This window comes from Culex pipiens, chromosome 2 (genome assembly GCF_016801865.2).
Source record: "Culex pipiens pallens isolate TS chromosome 2, TS_CPP_V2, whole genome shotgun sequence".
NCBI classification, from domain to species: domain Eukaryota; kingdom Metazoa; phylum Arthropoda; class Insecta; order Diptera; family Culicidae; genus Culex; species Culex pipiens.
The window spans coordinates 107,227,417-107,249,215 of NC_068938.1; the positions used below are offsets into that span (position 1 = coordinate 107,227,417).

The 21,799-nt window shown below is 35.0% G+C and overlaps 1 protein-coding gene across 1 annotated transcript in view; it reads left to right on the forward strand.

The window, feature by feature from the left end:
- LOC120414782 (lachesin) overlaps positions 1-19,894 on the forward strand; it is a 37,019-nt gene extending 17,125 nt beyond the window's left edge. The window contains exons 3-9 of the mRNA XM_039576094.2: positions 3,160-3,345; positions 3,450-3,654; positions 5,942-6,073; positions 6,454-6,573; positions 7,688-7,858; positions 11,904-12,122; positions 18,974-19,894. Coding sequence (XP_039432028.1) covers positions 3,160-3,345; positions 3,450-3,654; positions 5,942-6,073; positions 6,454-6,573; positions 7,688-7,858; positions 11,904-12,122; positions 18,974-19,329 — 1,389 coding nt within the window. The 3' untranslated portion in view covers positions 19,330-19,894. The remainder of the gene's footprint in view (positions 1-3,159; positions 3,346-3,449; positions 3,655-5,941; positions 6,074-6,453; positions 6,574-7,687; positions 7,859-11,903; positions 12,123-18,973) is intronic.
- Positions 19,895-21,799: the final 1,905 nt, after the last annotated feature.

A 21,799-nucleotide genomic window follows, 5' to 3' on the forward strand; every position in this document is an offset into this window, starting at 1 on the left:
AAAACATTCAAAAATTTAATTTAGAAATTAAAACATTTTTACAAAAAACTATCTCAAATAAATACGGTTGACGGTGCTCCCAAAATCGAATGGAATCATTAATAACGATCGAATAAAAGTTTTTGGCGCGAACGCCATGAAGCCGGTTCGTGGTTGATAGCACCAGCATTTTGACATTTCGCTCAAGAGGAAGAGAGAGGAAAAAACAACCCCTCCGAAAAATAATGAATTCTTCAACGTTTAAAATTTTGCGTGTCAGCGTGCCATCACACGAAAGAGGGGGGGTTGGTGAAATATTTTTAGCGATTTCAGGCCCACTTAATGGAGTTTTCATGGTCACCACCAAAAAATGGCGATTGCAAATGCAAAAAATAAAATGGGAGGGAACGGACCTAGGGCAAAGTTTAGCCGCGTTGCCTTTTTTCTGCCCAGTAACACGAAATCGAAATTGTTGAAATGAAAATTTCATCATTTCGATTCTGGTCAGGGAGAGGGGAGGAAAAGTTTTTCCTTCGCTTTCGCAAAACGGCAGCAACGGCTGCGGAAACACGATTTTCCGCTGCACATGCTGCTTGCTAACAGTGTTTCCGTGTCTTGGTCCGGGCTTGGATGGCTCAAGTGCGATAAGTTCGGCACTCGTTTTTTGGCAACTGAGCAGTTCTCTAGGATTTCGGTCATTCAATTTTTTTGTGTTTTTAAATCCGACTGAAACTTTTTTGATGCCTTCGGTATGCCCAAAGAAGCCATTTTGCATCATTAGTTTGTCCATATAATTTTCCATACAAATTTGGCAGGTGTCCATTAGGGTGCCCAGAAAAAATGACCCCCTGCTCCACAAGCGAAAAACGGGTTTTTGGGTTATTTTAAGCATCTGTGTAAATTTTGAGCAAAATTGGATGAGATTAACCCATTGATACCCGAGCCTAAAGTTGGCGAAAAATTTTTTTTTCATACAAAAATGACTTTTTTAAATCGCTAATAACTTTTCAGGATCGAGTTTTACAGCTTTGGTGTGTTCTACAAAGTTGTAGAGCATTAAATTTTCAATAAGAATCTCACTTTTGGGAATATTTGGATGGAAGTAGCGCACCGTGCAGACCAAACCGTAAGAATCTTGGGTTTTCCATACATTTTTTCGATTTTTCCCATACAAACTTCACCTCCGAGTATCAATGGGTAAATGATGACCGATTTTGCTCATATTTGGCCCAGAGTCCTAAAATAGGTCAAGGAACAATATTCAGCTTGTGGAGCGAGGTTTTGAAAAAAAGTCCCATATTCTGGGCACCCTACTGTCCATACAAAAATGATGTATGAAAATTAAAATATCAGTATCTTTTGAAGGATTTTTTTGATCGGTTTGGTGTCTTCGGCAAAGTTGTAGGTATGGATACGGACTACACTGGAAAAAAATGATACACGGTAAAAAAATTTTGCTGATTTTTTATTTAACTTTTTATCACTAAAACTTGATTTGCAAAAAAACACTATTTTTATTTTTTTTTATTTTTTGATATGTTTTAGAGGACATAAAATGCCAACTTTTCAGAAATTTCCAGGTTGTGCAAAAAATCATTGACCGAGTTATGAATTTTTTAATCAATACTGATTTTTTCAAAAAATCGAAATATTGGTCGCAAAATTTTTTCAACTTCATTTTTCGATGTAAAATCAAATTTGCAATCAAAAAGTACCATAGTGAATTTTTGATAAAGTGCACCGTTTTCAAGTTATAGCCATTTTTAGGTGACTTTTTTGAAAATAGTCGCAGTTTTTCATTGTTTAAAAATAGTGCACATGTTTGCACACTTTTGGAAAAAATATTTTTGAAAAGCTGAGAAAATTCTCTATATTTTGCTTCTTCGGACTTTGTTGATACGACCTTTAGTTGCTGAGATATTGCCATGCAAAGGTTTAAAAACAGGAAAATTGATGTTTTCTAAGTCTCACCCAAACAACCCACCATTTTTTAATGTCGATATCTCAGCAACTAATGATCCAATTTTCAATGTTAATATATGAAACATTTGTGAAATTTTCCGACCTTTTTGAAAAAAAATATTTTCAAAAATGTAAAATCAAGAATAACATTTTAAAAGGACGTAATATTGAATGTTTGGCCCTTTTGAAATGTTAGTCTAGATTTGAAAATTTTGAAAATATTGTTTTCGAAAAGATCGGAAAATTTCACAAATGTTTCATATATTAACATTGAAAATCGGATCATTAGTTGCTGAGATATCGACATTAAAAAATGGTGGGTTGTTTGGGTGAGACTTAGAAAACATCAATTTTCCTGTTTTTAAACCTTTGCATTGCAATATCTCAGCAACTAAAGGTCGTATCAACAAAGTCCGAAGAAGCAAAATATAGAGAATTTTCTCAGCTTTTCAAAAATATTTTTTCCAAAAGTGTGCAAACATGTGCACTATTTTTAAACAATGAAAAACTGCGACTATTTTCAAAAAAGTCACCTAAATATGGCTATAACTTGAAAACGGCTATAACTTGAAAACGGTGGAAATTTCTGAAAAGTTGGCATTTTATGTCCTCTAAAACATATCAAAAAAAAAAAATTAAAAATGTTTTTTTGTGTTTTTTTGCAAATCAAGTTTTAGTGATAAAAAGTTAAATAAAAAATCACCAATTTTTTTTTACCGTGTATCATTTTTTTCCAGTGTAGTCCGTATCCATACCTACAACTTTGCCGAAGACACCAAATCGATTAAAAAATTCCTTCAAAAGATACAGATTTTTGAATTTTCACATATCATATTTGTATGGACAGCTGGCAAATTTGTATGGAAAATTATATGGACAAACTAATGATGCAAAATGGCTTCTTTGGGCATACCGAAGGCACAAAAAAAGTTTCAGTCGGATTAAAAAATACAAAAATTAAAATTGAAAAAAAAGACCGATTTCGTAGAGAATTACTCAACTAGGGGATTGAGGAAAGCCAAATACATATTTTTTTATTAAAAGAAATATTATTGGTTGGAGAAAGTTCCACTTATCCTCAGGTTTGATTTTGATTGAAATAATTTTGAATTGCTCCTTCAGAAATACCATTTTTTCTAAAGATCTCCTATTAAAATGACGATTCCATTCATGTCCTCTAAATGCATTCAAACTTTTTTTCTTCTCCTCTCCTCCCAGGTCGCCTGGATCAAGTCCGACTCGAAGGCCATCCTGGCCATCCACACCCACATGGTGGCCGTGAATCCGCGGCTCTCGGTCACGCACAACGGGCACAACACCTGGAAGCTGCACATCTCGCACGTCCAGCTCAACGACTCCGGAAGTTACATGTGCCAGGTGAACACGGATCCGATGCGGCACCAGGTGGGTCATCCGGTCACACCGCGGAGAAAATGATAATTTCATGGTGTATTACATAAATTTCATCTGTTTTTTTACTTTGCATTTTTCGCTCACTCTCTACCCAGTCTGGTAACCTGGACGTGGTGGTCTCACCGGACATCCTGAACTCCAACGACCCGAACAGTGCCTCGCTGGAGGAGGGCGTTGCCAACGAGGGCGGAAACGTGCAGCTGTTGTGCCAAGCGGTGGGAGTGCCCCTGCCGACGGTGCAGTGGCGTCGCGAAGGGAGCAAGGACATTATTGTGCGGTCCGAGGGGCGGGAGAAGCAGGGTGAGTACATGTTTGGTGATTTGGTGGATTCTTCTTTTTCGAGACAACAATATTTGATAAATATGGTTTTTGTTCCAAAGTTTTATTTCATTTTTATCTTCAAATAAACTTTCAATCTTTGTTTAAATTATGATTTATGATGAATCTACAAAGACAACCAGGGGCATTTATTTGTAAAAAAAATCAAAGTTTTGTTTACGAACGCTTGATTAAGTGCACCATATTCAGTAAGAGCTATTTTCAGTTAATATTTCCTATATTATGTCTTAACAAATTATTCAAAGAACTATTCTAAAGTTTTTTTTTAATAGGTCCTATAAACATATGAAAGACTAGTTTATAGGTCCTTTTAAAAAAAAAACTCTGGTATTGTTTACTGCGGTTCATATATTTACTTCTCAAATTATAATATGTTCTTTGTTTATAATAAAGCTTAAACTAACCAATATCAATAAAAAAAATAACAATTAAAATACTGGGCTCATATTTTGAAGATGTTGAAAATGTAATTAATTCAACCTACACATTACTTATTTTGATAATAATAGATAATAGATAATTATGGCGATTTTATGAAATTGAAAATGGTTATGAGGAATATGGAAACACATTAATTTTAGTGATATTTGAGGCAAAACATTGTTCCGCATTTTATTTTCGAGATTCATAGGAAGGTTTTTTTAGAAATCAATCGAAGATAATTCTCACCACGTGGGTTTCCCTATGGTTAATTTAGAATTTTTGACTCACAGAAGTCATGCCCTTGTCAGTGGGGACCAACTTTATAAATGACGTGCCATTAGCTAAACTTTTAACAAGTGAATTTTATCATTACTTAACTGAAATTTTTTAAGCTTTCTCTATTTCTATCCCCTTTTATTAGATATTGCGTAAGTTCATTGAAAACTTTTTCTAACTCTTTTGTTTATGCATTATTTAAACATATGCATTATTAAATATGTCTCTAAAACGAATTATGACGTAAAACACAGCTGAAATGAACATATAAACTCTGTTAGGTACATAAAACGAACAAATTGTAATTTGATTTTAAATTACAGCAGAATTGGTCAAACATAATAGCAGCTAAATAATTTTTTATTCAGAGAAGTCGATTTAAATGTGATTGATTTATATTTGATTGGATTAATACCATTTGCAGTCAACATTTGAAAATTTCAATGTTCCCGGATATCAAGTGGCCAAAAAATTTAAGATTTTTCGGCAATTATAACTAATCACCTTTTAACCATAGTTGCATAAACGCATAAAATTATTAAACTTTTTTTAAACTACTATTTTTCAAAAGCAAGTTAGTCTATTTATTAAATGTAATCAGGCCAATGTAATTTTTTATTATTATTTTTCTTTTGATTTATTTCATTTTAAAAATATTTATTTTCTTACCTCTGATTTTTTTTGAGATTAGAAAATTTCCTACAATGTTGTCTCTCGAACTTCAAAAATTGGGCAATAAGTCTCTAAAATACATCCTCACAAAGAATTCGAATCCATGAAAATGTTTTTTAAGTTTCACCTAATTAGCCTGTAACTTCAACTGACGATATCTCAGAGAGTATTGGTCATTTCTTCTAAACCAGCACTAAAGCTCACAAGACGTCTTTTTGGTCCCCTAAATCATATAAAAAAAAATTAGAAAATTATAAAAAAAATTAATTAAGTACTGAACAGATGAACCTTTGAGCACTAAAATGAGTGCTACACAGATATGAAAACATTTATACAAATCCGATAACACAATGTTTCTATGTCTATGTCAACAACCTCGTCATCTTTTTTTCGATTTCGGTGTAAAAGTTTTCAAAATCGACAACATTGTTTTCAAAATCGTTTAAAAAAAGAAGTTTTGTAGAAAAATACATAATTCAGAAAAGGGTTACATCAACTATTTAAAATTGAGCCATTTTTTAAATGAAACGTACACAAAATTCCAAATCTAATGAAAGTTCTCTAAGAATCGATTGCTAATTCATTCTAAAAATCTTAATAAGGGTTAGGAGGAAAACTGGATAGACAGTTTTTTTAAATTAAGTATTTATTTATTGAATTGAATAATTGATTTTGACATGACAATTGAATTTGATTGATTTTGACATGTCAAGGGTATTTCTTAAGTCACACTGTTGTACTTAATGTTTTATTATGTATCTTATTTATTTTGATTTCATATACTTCGTATCTTTTTTTTACAATTTTTTTCTTTATCCTAATTCAACATTTCAATTGAAAAAATAAAATGTAGCATTAAAATATTTGCTCCTTACAGCGGTGAAAGTCGTCGAAGGTGAACGACTCGTCCTGAACCAGGTGCAGCGAACCGACATGGGCGGATATCTCTGCATAGCTTCCAACGGTGTGCCTCCATCCGTGAGCAAGCGATACGATGTGCAAATCAACTGTGAGTATTCAAGCAAATTAAGCTTAAAATTCAATCCGTCAACCGTAAACAGAAAAAAATGCCAAACCCATTAAGCCACCCTCCCAAATTCATTACGAACATTGTGAAGAAGTCATGCGCGAGTAAATATTTTCGAAAAACTGCCCAAACAAATTGCTTGAATGACCTGGTCATTACCCTGCTTTCCCATAATGCACACACACCCCCCCTCGCCCAAAGTTAATTAAAAGCCCATCGAATCACGTTCTGGGTCAATTTTCATCAATCTCTGAGTGGGGCGCACACACACACACACATGCAAACACTTTGATCATCATTTGCGTTCTTCTTTTTTCACTCAATTTTCCATTTTTTTTAAATTTTCCATTTTCTCCACCCAGTTTCACCTAGCGTCAAGGCCGGCAACCAGCTGGTCGGAGCCCCGGTCGAGAGTCACGTCATGCTCCAGTGCATCGTCGAAGCTTTTCCCACGCCCCTCAACGGATGGTACAAACACGACGGTGAGTTGAGTTTATTTCTGGGGGTGGAATGTTTGGTGGGTACTCTTTGAGGTTTGGGTTGGAATTACCAAAGTCTGATGAACTTTGGTGTGTGCGTTTAAACTAGGTCCAGTACAGATGATTCTGAAATTATTTATATTTAAAAATGATGTTGTTGTTAATTTTAGATAACTGTCTGAACAAGGTAAAAGACCATATTCTAAGCCTTTAAGATCATTGCTTGATTTGTTACAGCTCAAACTTGAAAAATCTAAATTCGTGGAATTCAGGAGTCAATATTTACCTGCAAAAGCTGTGGTGTAAATGTTTTGGAATGAAGAATAAAGCCAATCATCATATACATTTTTATACTTTCTTAGATTTTTTATATTGGATCATCCAAAACTTAATAGAAATAGATTTTTTTTCTAGAAATCTTTTTTTAGAACATTAAAAAAAAGCCACATAGTAAAAAAAATCGTTCTTGAAAAATGGCTTAGGCTTTGCAGTGACGATGATTCAAGCAACAAGCAAAACATAATCAAATTTTGTTTGCTTCGTACTCAAACCCACCAGAAAAAAAGCTCCAAACCGCCCCTAACGTGAAAGCTGTGAGCCGAGTCGGGTCTTGTTATTGATGATGATGACGATATGTGTGTGTGTGCATACACACCACATGGTTTGTGTTTCCGATTTTTCCAATTTTACAAGTCATTTGGTACGACTCCCTACAATGTAATTTTGATTTATTTCCCTGCGGGCGCGTGTTGCTTTCGGTTGAACAACCACACCCTAAAAAAAGAAAGGTTCCTGCCTGCACTGAAATGCCCGTTGTTTTACGGTCCCAAAATAACGGCCACATTTCTGCTTCTTCTGGTCAAAGCACAAAAGTTGTCACATTCGCTCACTGCAGGACCGTTATAATCGAAACAAACGTCTGCTGTTGAGGGTTGTGTTGTTTTTCCTCCACCCCAGAAGTGGTCCCAGCGCTCCACCACAGACCGAGATTAATTTGTTACGAGCGATTTGAGTCGCACAAACCATGACCATGCACATTTCGGAGTTGCTGGAAGTTGTACTAAAAAAAGGTATTTTACGTTGTATTTTTTTTTTCTCTTTCTCTCCCACTCTCCAGGAATCAAACTATACGAAGGAGAAAAGTACGTTATCACGGAGGAAAAGCTGAACGTGTTTACCTGGCAGCTCAACCTGACGGTAAAGAACCTCCAGAAGTCGGACTTTGGGGCGTACCTCTGTTCCAGCATCAACGCACTCGGCAAGGCGGACGCACGGATACGGTTGAATGGTAGGTTGAGAATGTTTTCTCAAATTATTTGTACAGCTTGCATATGATTTAATAATAGTTTCAGTATTCCAAAAACACAAAATATTCAAAATTTTGCATGAATCTTCAATAAGAACAAGCATAAGACACATTCTCCGGACTGGTATACCAGTTGATCATTTCTCCAGCAAAACCGGAAATTTATTATATTTGTATTATATTTTCAGGAAAATTTGATTTTACATCAAAAACGAAGTCAAAAAATTAATTTGACCTCAATTTCTGATTTTTTTTCCAAAAATCATTTTTTTTTCCAAAAATATATACAGCAACAACACGATTCGAAAAAAAAGTTTTCCGATCGGGCTCAATTCCTGGGGGTTCCTTGGCCGAAATAATTAGACCAGTATTTTTTTTTTGTTTGGCCATTAGGGTGACCTACGCCGTGTTAGGGTGGTCCAAAAAATTGCAATTTTCGTCGATTTTCGCAAAAACCACTTTTTTGTTAAATCATATCTCCGCGCCATTTCATCCGATTTTAGCTGTTTTAGACGCAAAAGAAAGGTGATTAGTTTGGCTATTTGGGAAAAATAGTAAGAAGTTTCAAAAATCTAGCTAAACATTTGAAAAGGTCGTATGAAAACTCAAAATGCTGTTTTGAAGGTCTCGAGACCAAATAGCCTATGTCTGAAAATATTTTTACCTGATTCCTCGGAAAATTTTATAATTTATATAACTTAGTTCTTTTTCAAAAGATAGTAGTTTTTTTCAGCAATCATTTTCTTCTGCATAGTCTTCATCAATACCTTCAACTTTGCCCAAGACACCAAATCGATCAGGAAAGTCCTTCAAATGCACCATATTTTCTTTGGTCAAATGGAACGGAAAAATAATCCGATTTTTCAATAAACTAAAATCAAAATCAGTTTCTCAAAATCCATGATGAGCATGAGCATGAGCATGAGCATGGTAAAATCAGTTTCTCAAAATCCATGATCTGTATTTATTAAACATAATTTCTATGTTTCAGGAGACTAAAAACTTCAGCCATTTAGAAGTATGCATGGAGAAAATGCTAATGATTTTTTTTTTAATTTTTAGATCTTTTCAAAACATTTTTTTTATTTTGGAATCACGACTTACATTTCAAAAGAGAACTGAATATGAACTGAATTATGTTTTATGTTTTATGTTTTATGTTTTATGTTTTATGTTTTATGTTTTATGTTTTATGTTTTATGTTTTATGTTTTATGTTTTATGTTTTATGTTTTATGTTTTATGTTTTATGTTTTATGTTTTATGTTTTATGTTTTATGTTTTATGTTTTATGTTTTATGTTTTATGTTTTATGTTTTATGTTTTATGTTTTATGTTTTATGTTTTATGTTTTATGTTTTATGTTTTATGTTTTATGTTTTATGTTTTATGTTTTATGTTTTATGTTTTATGTTTTATGTTTTATGTTTTATGTTTTATGTTTTATGTTTTATGTTTTATGTTTATGTTTTATGTTTTATGTTTTATGTTTTATGTTTTATGTTTTATGTTTTATGTTTTATGTTTTATGTTTTATGTTTTATGTTTTATGTTTTATGTTTTATGTTTTATGTTTTATGTTTTATGTTTTATGTTTTATGTTTTATGTTTTATGTTTTATGTTTTATGTTTTATGTTTTATGTTTTATGTTTTATGTTTTATGTTTTATGTTTTATGTTTTATGTTTTATGTTTTATGTTTTATGTTTTATGTTTTATGTTTTATGTTTTATGTTTTATGTTTTATTTTTTATGTTTTATGTTTTATGTTTTATGTTTTATGTTTTATGTTTTATGTTTTATGTTTTATGTTTTATGTTTTATGTTTTATGTTTTATGTTTTATGTTTTATGTTTTATGTTTTATGTTTTATGTTTTATGTTTTATGTTTTATGTTTTATGTTTTATGTTTTATGTTTTATGTTTTATGTTTTATGTTTTATGTTTTATGTTTTATGTTTTATGTTTCAGACCGATGCAAATAATTTTCAATGTTTTTGTCCCTCGGCTCATTGCGTGGTCGAGAGAAATTAAAGATTTGACGGAAACAAAAATTTTAGCAAAAAAACTTAAACATCAAAAATTGATTTCAGCTGATTCTACTTAAATTTCCATTGAAATTTTGAAGTTTTTTGAAAAAAATATTTTTGTACCCCATGATTTTTTGGTCTTTTGAAGGAGGGAGGGGGGAATACAAAAACTTTAAATTAAATTTGTACCAGCCATATGTCTGAATAAAAAAATAATTGCGAGCCTAAACAATTGAGTGAAAAAAGTGCTTTAAAATGCATTAACAACTGTCCAGTTGTTTTGTAATCATCATTGATTTTTTCAAAATTTCATAATATTTTTAAACGAGCCCTTACATGCTTAGTATGATCATTAATGCAGAAAAATGCATTTTAGATTGTTTTCTGTTGATAATACTCTGATTTTCAATAAAATGTTGATTTTTGCCTTCCTCACTGAGGTAAGGCTATAATCCTGCTCTTAAATTGAACTTTTTATTTAAAGCTCGAAAACCCACCTTGATGTATACATATCGACTCAGAATCGCAAACTGAACAAATGTCTGTGTGTATGTGTGTGTGTATGTGTGTGGGTATGTGTGTGTGTATGTGTGTGTGTATGTGACTAATAATGTCACTCAGTTTTCTCAGCACTGGCTAAACCAATTTTGACCAAACCAGTCGCATTCGACTTGGTTTAGGGTCCCATACGGTGCTATTGAATTGTTTGAAGTTTCGATAAGTAGTTCAAAAGTTATGTATAAAAATGTGTTTTCGCATATTTTGGGAAGTTGAATAAAAGGCAGTAAACTGAACCAAACATCATCATGCTATACATTATTAGTTAGGTAATTGAAAGACCTTTCCAACGAGTCTTAAACATTAAAGATCTGGCAACCCTGTTTCGAGTTATAACCACTTAAGTGATATTTATGTACTTTTTTGTAGCCGGATCTCACTTAAATGTATGTAAACAATGTCCGGATCCACCATCCAACCCATCGTTGGTTAGGTAATCGAAAAACCTTTCCAACGTGTCCCTGTCTCAGGCTATGATCACTTAAGATTCCTCTTATGAGCCCTTGAGTGATATGTGTGTTTTTTTGTATTCCGGAACTTAACGAAATTAGACGAAATTTGTGTGCAAACCCATCATATCACATATCACCCATTGTTTAAGTTATTATTAAGTTAGTTTTTTAAATTAATATTTTTGCCTCCTGCTTTTTCGGGCGTCAGAAACAGGCAGAAAATTTACTGAAATTCAATTCTGTCAATTGTAGCATGTTCTGGAAGCCCAAATCTATCATTCCTCGATGAAACTGAAGCGTTTACTGACATCAACTTCAAACATGTTGAGTTTTGTAATCTTTTTAAACTTCAAATCTAAAGCCAAGGCCACACTACCCATCAAATTCGTATCAATCATGACGACGCATGGGTGGGTGGCCCCTTAAAAGCCCAACTCTCCAAACTCCATCAACTGGTGGTGGTCAAAAAAGCAAAAACAAAAATGGGAAAATCACCCCACGACTCAATGAGTTCCGGAAGGAAGGGAGCCTAAAGCTAAAAAGAGGGAAACCCATTGGTCCGTGGTAATTTTCCATCAATTTTACTGTCAGTCACATTTCACGGGGGACGTGCGACCGATGGTGCTTTGACTTTGACCTTTTTTTTCGTGGTCTAAGGGTATGACCATAAGAAAATCTCAGCAAATGCTGAAAGCTTTCTGATTTGAAAGTTTCTTAGAAGCGGTTTATAAAATTTTTCAAGGAAATCAAACACTACTAATAAGTTATTTAAGCTTTGATCCTGATTTCAAAACTTTGTACTATAATTTTGCTTTGTACTATAATTGATTCAATTCGATTCCAACCAGGTGAATGAACACCCGATCAAAATCAATGAACGCAACACCGCCGGCGGTCAATTTCCGTGAATCAATTACCAGCGAATTATGCACGTGTGTGCTCTGTAATAATTTCCGTCTCTTCTCTCTCGCTCTCTCCGCAACCGCAGAACTCCGGTTACCGCCGAAGCCGACCACGACGGTCGCGCCGTACATTCCGCCAACGGCCAAACAGCCCCGCCGGAAGCAGCACCACCAGAACCACGGCAAGGGCGCCCACGACAGCACCGGCAAAAACGGAGCCAACGGTGGCAATGGCTTCAGCCGGGACAGCTACATCATCAATCACATCCAGGAGAACGACCTGCTCGGCGGGTTTGCCTCGGACGGTAAGTTCTGGAGGGAGGAGCGGCGCTTCGGAAGCTGATTAGCTGCTAAAAATAGGAGGTTTTCATGTGTTGTAGGGAGGGCTTGGTGTTGGAGGTCAGTGACTGGCACTATGGTTTACTTTGGGTTTGAAAAATATATTTGAGGTATTTTTTTATCTCGTTACACAAGGTTCAACAAGTTTAAACATTTTTCTGATGAAACTTTTTTTTTATAATTGATTCTCCCAAATACTTCCGTACTATCCACATTTTCTTGTATTTCCCGCATATGTATGTCATATATCAGTGCATCGTTCTTGTTCGGAACTCCAAAATCCCCCACGACATGACACCAATCCGAAAATTCATTATCACAAACGCTTATTTTGGGGCAACACGGTCCTCAACGACCGTATATGTATGTGTGGTGGTCACTGAAAAATCGTGGCTTTGCATTATTAATTTTAAATGGCGCGCGCCCCGAAAATTGAAGGCTCAATTAATTTTTATTGCATCGGGATAAAACACTTTGGCCGCGCCAACGGGATGGTCGTCGTGTGTCGTGTTGGCCAGACATTCCACGTGGGAAGCTGAGTGGACAGAGAGGTCAGAGGCTTGAACACAATAAATTAATTAATGCGATTATCAGCTCTTCGCCGCGACCAAACATCGGATTTTCTCACTCCATTGAACAGGGAGAAAGGTGGGCAGGGTGAGGTGTTTTATTTTATTTTCAATTTTTTACCACTTTCAAACGATTATTCACTTTGATTGAACCGATTTTTTATTTGTCAGTGTGATTTTTCAACGGTTTATTTTCATTTTAGTTAAGAACTACATTCTCGGGTTAGTTTTCAAAAGGTCGTATGCGCCAGTTGTCCAAAATTGAGTTTTTGGCATGGTTGCACTTTTCTAACGCACTACTAATAATCTACTCGAGCAGAATTTCCAAAAAAAATAAATTTAAACAAAAATATCACCCGCATATAAAAGGTCGAATGTGCTTTTCATACGGAGAAGTCACATACGTCCTTGGTGATGCAAGGTCGTATGTACTGATAATTTCAAAAACGCCCAAAGAAAAAGGACTTAAGTTCAGTTTTAATTCCTTTATGATTATGCGCACATGAGTTTTTACGAAAAAAGATGAATAATTGTTATCCCGTTAAATACATTGCGCTGATTATATGACCTAAATGATGCGCGAAGAATATTTTCCAAATTGCCAGCCAGCAAAACGAAGTTTCAGTCGTTTATTACGGCAGAGGCGGCTAGCTTCCCCCAAAATTGTGTGGCAGCCTGAATCATCACAAAATCAAGATGCAGAATCTGTGCAGGAACGAGCGATAATGACCGCATCCATCTTATCAGGCATAAACGCCCTCTGAAAACTCCAGGAGCCCGAGTTCTCCAAGGTCCCATGGACCACTGAAGAAAAGATAAACAAATCAGTGGTAATTCGCCGTTTTGTTCGTGCTCTCAGCTGGCGTATGAACCAACGCGAGAGAGAGAGAGAATAAAATCTGTCAGTTGGACTTTTCTTCTCTGCGATGTTTTCTCCCAATCAACACAAAACATCGACTGCTCTTTTGCGGGGGGTGTTGAAACGATGTTTAAAATAAGAATGTTTGATTTAAATATGTTTTATTCACAAAACAAATAAATTTTGCCAATGGTCGTATTGTCATTCTTACTCAAAAAAGTCCCAAGTACAGGGACGTATGAAACAATTTGCTCATGTAAAAAGTCGAATCAACCTGGTGTTATAAAACAAGGCTAAAACACACATAAATTGCTCAAAATTTTCATTCACTTGATATGGCTACCATAGCTTATGGTCAAAGCAATCATTTTGACTAAAAATATGCCTTTGAAACTCTCTTACATATTTATAAGAATTAAAATAATGGTCAAAAACTTGTTCATCGTTTTCCTCCACTTGATGGATTTGGCTCTAAGGACGTTTTGAAAACTAACCCGAGACATGTTTTAATGCATTGTATCATGCTCTCACCTAGTGTCATCGACCATTAGATTTGGTAAGATAGCCTAACAAATCTTCGTAACTAGAGCGTCCATTTCAGGAATTCCCGGGATTTTCCAAAACCGGGATTTCCAGAAACCCGGGATTTTTTTATGATTTGTCCCGAGAATTCTCGAAATTGAAAAAAATTAAACTTTGATTTGGAAAATCAGATTTGGCTGTAAAAATAGATAACCAGATGAATTTAAAAGCATTAAAATTGGTATTCCTTAGGGTAGAGTAGTCAACAATGAGACCAGGAAACAATGACAAATTGGCTCTCACAAGTTGTAGTTTAAACCAATCAGGCTCAAATTTTGACTATTTCGTAAAATATATGGATTTTACAAAATTTAAATACTTTTTAGAATAACTTTTGTTAATTGAGGTTTCATGTTGACATAATTGCTTGAAAATGTTCAAAGTAAGTCACCTGCAATGGAACAATATAAAAACATGATGTTTTACTAGAAAAGTATTGATTTTTGTAGAGTGTCTCATTGTTCCCAAGCTGTCTCATTGCACAGTGGTCCATATCGCAAAATTAAGTGGAAAGCGGATTTTCCGAAAAATGGTGATGTTTTGGAGCTTTAATGTCTTGAAAAGAGTTGTTGCAAATGGAAAGGGGCAACTTTAAGTTTGGTTGAAAATTAGAGTGGTTTACTATTGGGTGATTTTGAAAATCTAACTTTTTAGGAATATTTTTGGATTTTTTTTTGTCTTCTAGAAAATTGTTAATCTTGCCAATCCAAGCAACTTTGTCCAAAACACCAAAATTTTATCTCGTAATCTACGCCTTCTACGACCAAATTTATAGAAAGCATCGAAGCAAACCTTCAAAAATCAGTTTTTTGAACGTGGTAATTCAGGGTTAAGTTATAGAGAGAAGTGATATTCCGGGCACTTTTAGAGCTCTAAAAACAAACATTTTTATTTTTTGACAGGTGAATTTGGACATAAAAGTCAAAAGTTACAGACATTTTAAAGTAAAAAAGATGGAAATTTGAAACTTAAATATCTCGAAAAGGCGCAAGCCAAATTTTCAGCACTATGTTGCATTTGAAAGGAGAGATCCAGCTCTACAAACGCTGGAAAAATCTCAGGGGTGTTTTTCTTTAAACTCAAAATATCTTCATTTGAAAAAGTCTAATTTTCAAGGGAAACCATACGGGACCACCCTAACGAAATTCGACATTTTTCCAAATATATGTTTTTCCATGTTATTTTGCCCACTGAATTTGAATCGGTCCTCAATATTGACCCAAATTGTCAAAAAAACGATTTTTGATCATTTTTTGGGTTTCCATGTAAAATTTTCGTTTAGTGAATAATAATAATAGTGAACCACCCTTATTTTCAACCAATCCAAAAGTTGCCCCCTTTCAATTGCAACAACTCTTCTGAAGACACCAAAGCTCCAAAACATCACTATTTTTCGGAAAAGCAGTTTTCCACTTAATTTTGCGATCTGGACCACTGTTCGTTGTTCCTGCCAAGTGCGTCTACAATGAGACAGTGGCATAACTTTGGCTGTAGAGGTCGGATCGATCTCATATTTTGGTCAATGTTAGAAAACATTAAAAGAAAGAAAATGCATCAAAAAGCTCATTGAATTATGCTGATGAAAAAAAATACAAAAATCGTTTTAAGTTAAAAAAAAATCCCGTTTGCCGGGAAATTCAAAATCCAAAATTTGGAGTCAAGATTAACTTAGCGAAAAGGCGTTATATTTTCTGCAAAGTACTTTTTAACTGTAAATTAGATTTGACAATGAAAAATAAAGTAAAAAGATAGATGCCTAAAATTTATATTTTCCAAAAAAAAAATCCAAGCAGTAGGCATTACAGTAGGTTGTTATGTTACACATAATTTTTTTTGTTTTGTAAAACTTTAATGATCGGCCATTACTTTTGAAAGTCAATTTTCATATCCTGAATTCAATCTACCTACAGGCTCCCTAGAGCCCTATAGGGGTTTCCAGCATCATGTCTGACTGTTTTTAATCCAGAATTATTCGGAGTTTTCGGTATAATCCCATAATTCTTGATAATTCTACTAATTACTGGTAATTTCCCGATTATTTGCTGTGAAAACATACGATAGAAAATCATAAAACAATAAAAATAACTGTTGAAAATGTAATGAATCAATGTAATGCCTACTAAATTTTATGTAAGGAATTTCCAGCTCCGTACCAAAATGTTAGGTAATACGGAGCCATTCAAATTCTGTGCAAGTAATTCAGTAATTCTAGAATTCTAGATTGAATTTTCACAAAGTCCTATCTGCATAGGAAACCTAAGATTGATAAGTAGTTTTCTATAATTAGCTCCAGAATTACTTAGTAGTTCCGTAGTAATTTGTGTTATTCCGGCCATATTGTTTCATCCTAATGGGTACTGTTGCGAGCACACCGTGCGGACTGCGCTGACTGTAGCTAGGGATTCGACGTCGTCGTGCTATCTTGTCGCACCCGCCATTTTGACGTTCCGAGAAAAACGCGTTTTAATGTTTGACCTTGAATATTCAAAAACGAGAGCACGCAATGTAAACAATAACAAACACGTTTTGTTTGGCTCACCATTCTGTGCATTGTCCCAAAGTTTGGTTGAAGTTGGTTGCTGGAGTCCCGAGTTATAATTACAAATGTTTACGGTAGTCTAGCTTGTACGTGCGACAAACGCATCCTAACTTTCCTGGCCTGAAATCCCTTTGGCCTTTTGTCGCACTTACATCAATTTTCATGGAGTGACAAGATAGCACGACAAGATTGAAACTACTTTCATTTGTAAAGTGACAAAAATGCACGGAGTTTCTTCGGTTTTTGTTGAATATCTCAGGATTGAAATCGAATTTTGGGGATCTGTGAAGGTCAAAAGGTGAGGCATTGTGAGTTGCACAAAATGGCGTTCTTAACTCAATTTGGCCCAAAATGCACGTACGACAAGTTAGCACGATGGCGACGGATTGAAATACATTTGACATCAATGATTTAGCAGTTTGAAGGTATCAGTTATCAACTAGAAATAACAGCAGTACCACTAGTTGAAATTTGGTAATTTACATATCTTTCATTTATTTGTATATTTCTGACCCGATCCGTAAATTTTAGCAGTTCGTTATCTGTGTGCTATCTTGTGACAACGACCATTTAGTACTTTTCGAGAAAATCGATTTTTAATGTTTGATGATAAATATTTTCAAAACTATGAATGGTAGAGCCAAACTTTTTGAAGCAATCGGTTCGTATACTATCGCTTAACAAACGCTCCAAGTTTCAACTAATTTGGTTACACCAGTTAAAAGATACAGTAAATTATGTAATCAAAAATCTGAAATGCACGTGTCACAAGTGTGTTTCGAAAGTAAAATTGTACTACGTGTCACAAGTGTGCACAGAATTCCCATAAAAACTAAAATAGGCTCAAATCAATAGTTTAACCGACTTAATCAGCATATTTTTATAAACAAAAGGTTGCATTGCCTTTAGAAAGTATGTGTGTACATAAATTTGTGAAAAACAAGAAAAAATTTCCACATCTTCCAACAACATGTATGACGTTTCACAAGTGTGCACAATCATTTTGATGATAAATTGGTCTATGTCACAAGTGTGTATTGCAATATCCGGGAAACGGAAGCGAGTTTCCAAAATCGGGTCAAAGCATCTTGTAGAGTTTGTTAAGTATAGCAAAACGTCATCATTAACTCATTTTCGACCAAAATGGTCTATGTCACAAGATAGCACACAGCTGACGAGTTATTGATTTACCGAGCATTCTGGCTCGTATTTAGAGTTCCTCTGTTTGAGACTAGAGTGAAATTAGGAGACTAAATGTAAGTTGGGTTCTAAACATGCAATGAACTTAAACTTTGAGCTGTAACTCTACCACAAACACCAGAGTTTACTAAAAGAAGTCCCAAACAATATCGTCGCCAACAGGTTCTCTACACTGAAATAAAAAAAAAAGTACCAAATTCCTAAATTCTAGGAATTTTGTCTCCATTTCTTATTAAGTAATTCAAAAAACCCAATTAGTAAATAAGGAAAGGAGCCAAAATTCCTAGAATTTAGGAACTTGGTACTTTTTTTATTTCAGTGTATAGATTCCAGATTTCTATTTTTTAAGCGGTCAAAACTTAAGACACGGTTACCAGATCTTTAAACTCTTGGAATCGTTTGGAACAGATTTGAGATGTAGGTTAGTTGAGGTTTAAAAGTTAAAAATTGAGGTTTTTTTCATTTAAATTGCGGCATGTTAGACATATTGCGTCCATTAAGTTGTTTTTTTAATTTTTAATTTTTATTAGTTAAAATTAAAACCAATTTTCTGAGGTTGCCTAAATATAATAAATAAATTATTCAAAAATGGTTTTTTGGAAGATTATTTGAGTATAAATAAGAGTGTAAACTCTTTCCCGCAAAAATAGCATCAATCAATCACACATACATAAATGTGTGTCACATGCGTTTAAAATTTGATTTGCAATGCCATCATCACCGTTAAAAAATTGTTCATTCCACACACTGCGCTGCTGTACTGTTCATCCCCAGCCATTACTATCTCCTAAAAACATAAAATAAAACCGCCATTTTGCATCACCCACAAAACATTCCGAGGTTCCGTTCCATGATGTTTGCAAATTTAATGGGCACACACACACTCCCACACACACATTCGACGGCGTATGCGTCATTCCACAAAATTCCTTTTTTTGCGTTGGTTTGTCCATAAAATTGATGAAATTTATGAAAAAAAGAGCAATAAAAACATTCTTTATCATCATTTGCAAAAATAAAACTAACTCTTGTCGTCGTTTCTCTCTCTCTCTCCCTCTTTTTTTCTAGTGCCCCCGCGGGGAGCCCTCGGCGGGGGTGGTCCGGGTGGGTACGGATCGGGCTCCGGCGGTAACGGCGGTCTGTACGGGTCCGGCGGTGGCAACGGCGGAACGGGCCCCGGCGGAAGCAGCCTGGAGAAGGCACGCAATACCCAGATGCCGGCGCCGAATCCCTCGCGGCAGCCGCCCCTTTGGATGCGCAACAGTGGCTCCAGGAGTGGCCACCGGTGGTGCTGGTGGACCGGAGTGGGGGCCCTGGCGTGGCTCGGAAGTGGCCTGACCCAGCAGCACCGGGGGATGACGGCATTCGTGAGCAGTTGTTGGGCGATGATTTATAGTCTGTTGATGTTGCTGACATTTACATGAAATTATGTCTATGGGTGTTATCATTGCTGTTAAGGGGAGAAATGCGGGTGGAGGTGTGTGTGAGAAGGATGTGCGTGTGCGGTGCATATTATCATTATTATAAATACATCTGTATCTATCTCTATAAACAGAAAAACACACTCACTCGTACTCAAAACATGTTTATATTTATAAATACATTTACGAATAGTCAATATAGGTCAAGTTAAGCATAGTTGGATCAATGGTTAAAGGTAGGTTGGGGGAAGGATGAATATAATTTTCCATTATTTGGAACTGCACAATATTTGGATATTTTTTATAATGGTCCGATAAAACAGACACAGAACATCACAAATTATGCATCTTTTTTCCAAATTTCTAGCTTTTAAATGCTCTAAAAACTGTTTTCTCTATTCAAACTGTAGTCCGGATTCACCTCTGTTTACGGTATCATACCAATAACTGTAGTTATGGTAAAGATTGTTCCTAAATTTGTTTCAACAGTAAATGATTGTGCATGCCTTTTTGATAAATTTGGTTTCTTCCTAAGATTATGTTTAATTTAAATTTTAAATTTACGCTTTCTACTACTTTAAATACGAAAGACTTTAAAGTGGGTGGTTTTTTGAAAGAAACCTGTAATGATTATATTATTGAAAAAGTATTTGTAGGACTCTTTTAATCAGTAATCAATAAATTTAATAATTCAGACGGCCTCGTGGCGCGGTGGTTAGCGGCTTCGGCTGCCGATACCTAAGTTGCTATGGGGCGCGGGTTCGATTCCCGCCTTATTCTCCTGGCCTTCTATCGGATGGGGTAGTAAAACGTCGGTCCATTTGCGTAAAAGAGGTTTTGGGTGACTCCCCAGCCCCACACATAACCTTCGGACGTCTAGAAATGCGCAGAAACTTGCAACAGAGCCCACAAAATACCCGGGGTCGTAAAAGTGGATTGCTTTGCTTTTTTTACATAATTCACTGTCTCAATTTATCTATTGGGGGTGCGCATGGTCACTTTTAAGAGGGCATGGTTGTTTAAGATCAATCTTTAGCATTACACCCAAGTTTGAAATTTTATTGATTTACCTTGAAATCATTACAATTCAATTCTGTCGATTGGAGCGTGTTCAGGGAGCCCAAATCTATCATACCTTGAGGAAACTGAAACGTTTACTGAATCAACTTCAAAGTTGTGAGTTGTTCTGTAACTTTCATTTATACTGTTGAGCAGTTCTCCACCAAACCCCATACAAGTCTCCATACAATTTTGGCAGCTGTTCATACAAAATTGGTGTGTAATTATTCGAAAATCTGTAACTTTTCAAGAAATTTTTTGATTGATTTGGTGTCTTCGGAAAAGCATCACCGTTTTCAAAATAAATCCAATCAAAGCTAAATTTTGTCGGACAAATTTCTGTTTTTTTTTAACTTTTCAAATAGTGCCCATTAATGTCCATTCGATTTTTCGGAATGTTCAGAAAATTTCCTAAAATATCGTCCAAAAAACATTGAAAATTTGACCTCTGGGTGCTGAGCTACAGCCAACCGGACCCTAAGATGACAGTTTTCGCGAGTTGCGCGCATTCACCGACAGATGGCAAGTGGGACTCGTTGGAGTTCGCCCATCAAAAACGCAACTCAAAATTTGCATAGGAAACTTTTTTTTCGTGACGGCTTTTGCGGCACGCTCACTTCAACTGTTCTAGACTAATATTTGAGCGTGGCGTATCTCTTAACAAGTTTTTAAAGAAAATTGTTCCAGAATGCTTATTTTTTCGTTTTTAACCAAAATAAGGCAAAACTATATTTATTTAAACTATTCGCCAATCTCAAAAGTTTGGCTAGATAATATCGAAAGCCGCCATCTTAGGCCCAATGGACCCTCAAAACGGGGTACGCTCCGTTTTATGGGAGCTGTCAACATGCTCCCGGGCTGGATACAGCGGCTTAAAAAAAAAGAAACAGGAAATTGAAGTTTTCTAAGTCTTACCCAAAAAAATATCTTCATTTTTTTGAATCAAGACAAACATTTCAAAAGGGTGGAATAATGAATATTTGGCCTTTTGAAATGTTAGTCTTGGTTAAAAGTATGCAAAATATTGTTTTCAAAGAGATCGGAAAATTTTACGAATGTTTTATATTTTAACATTGAAAATCGAACCATAAGTTGCTGAGATATCGATATTAGAAAATGGAGGGTTTTTTGGGTAAGACTACGAAAACTAAAATTTTACTGTTTTCTTTTCGTTTAAAAAAAATATTCCAATTTTCCTGTTTCTTTATCTTTCAACCTGCTGTATATCAGCAACTAGACGTCCAATCTTACATATTTGTTAGGCAAAATTGTAGGAATTTTTCTGAACTTTATGATAAAAATATGTTTCAGAAATGGACAATCTTGAGCACAATTTTCAAAAGTTCAAAAACCGGAATTTTTCAAACAAAATTTAACTTCGAATGGCTATATTCTCTTTATTCTGCTGAGCACT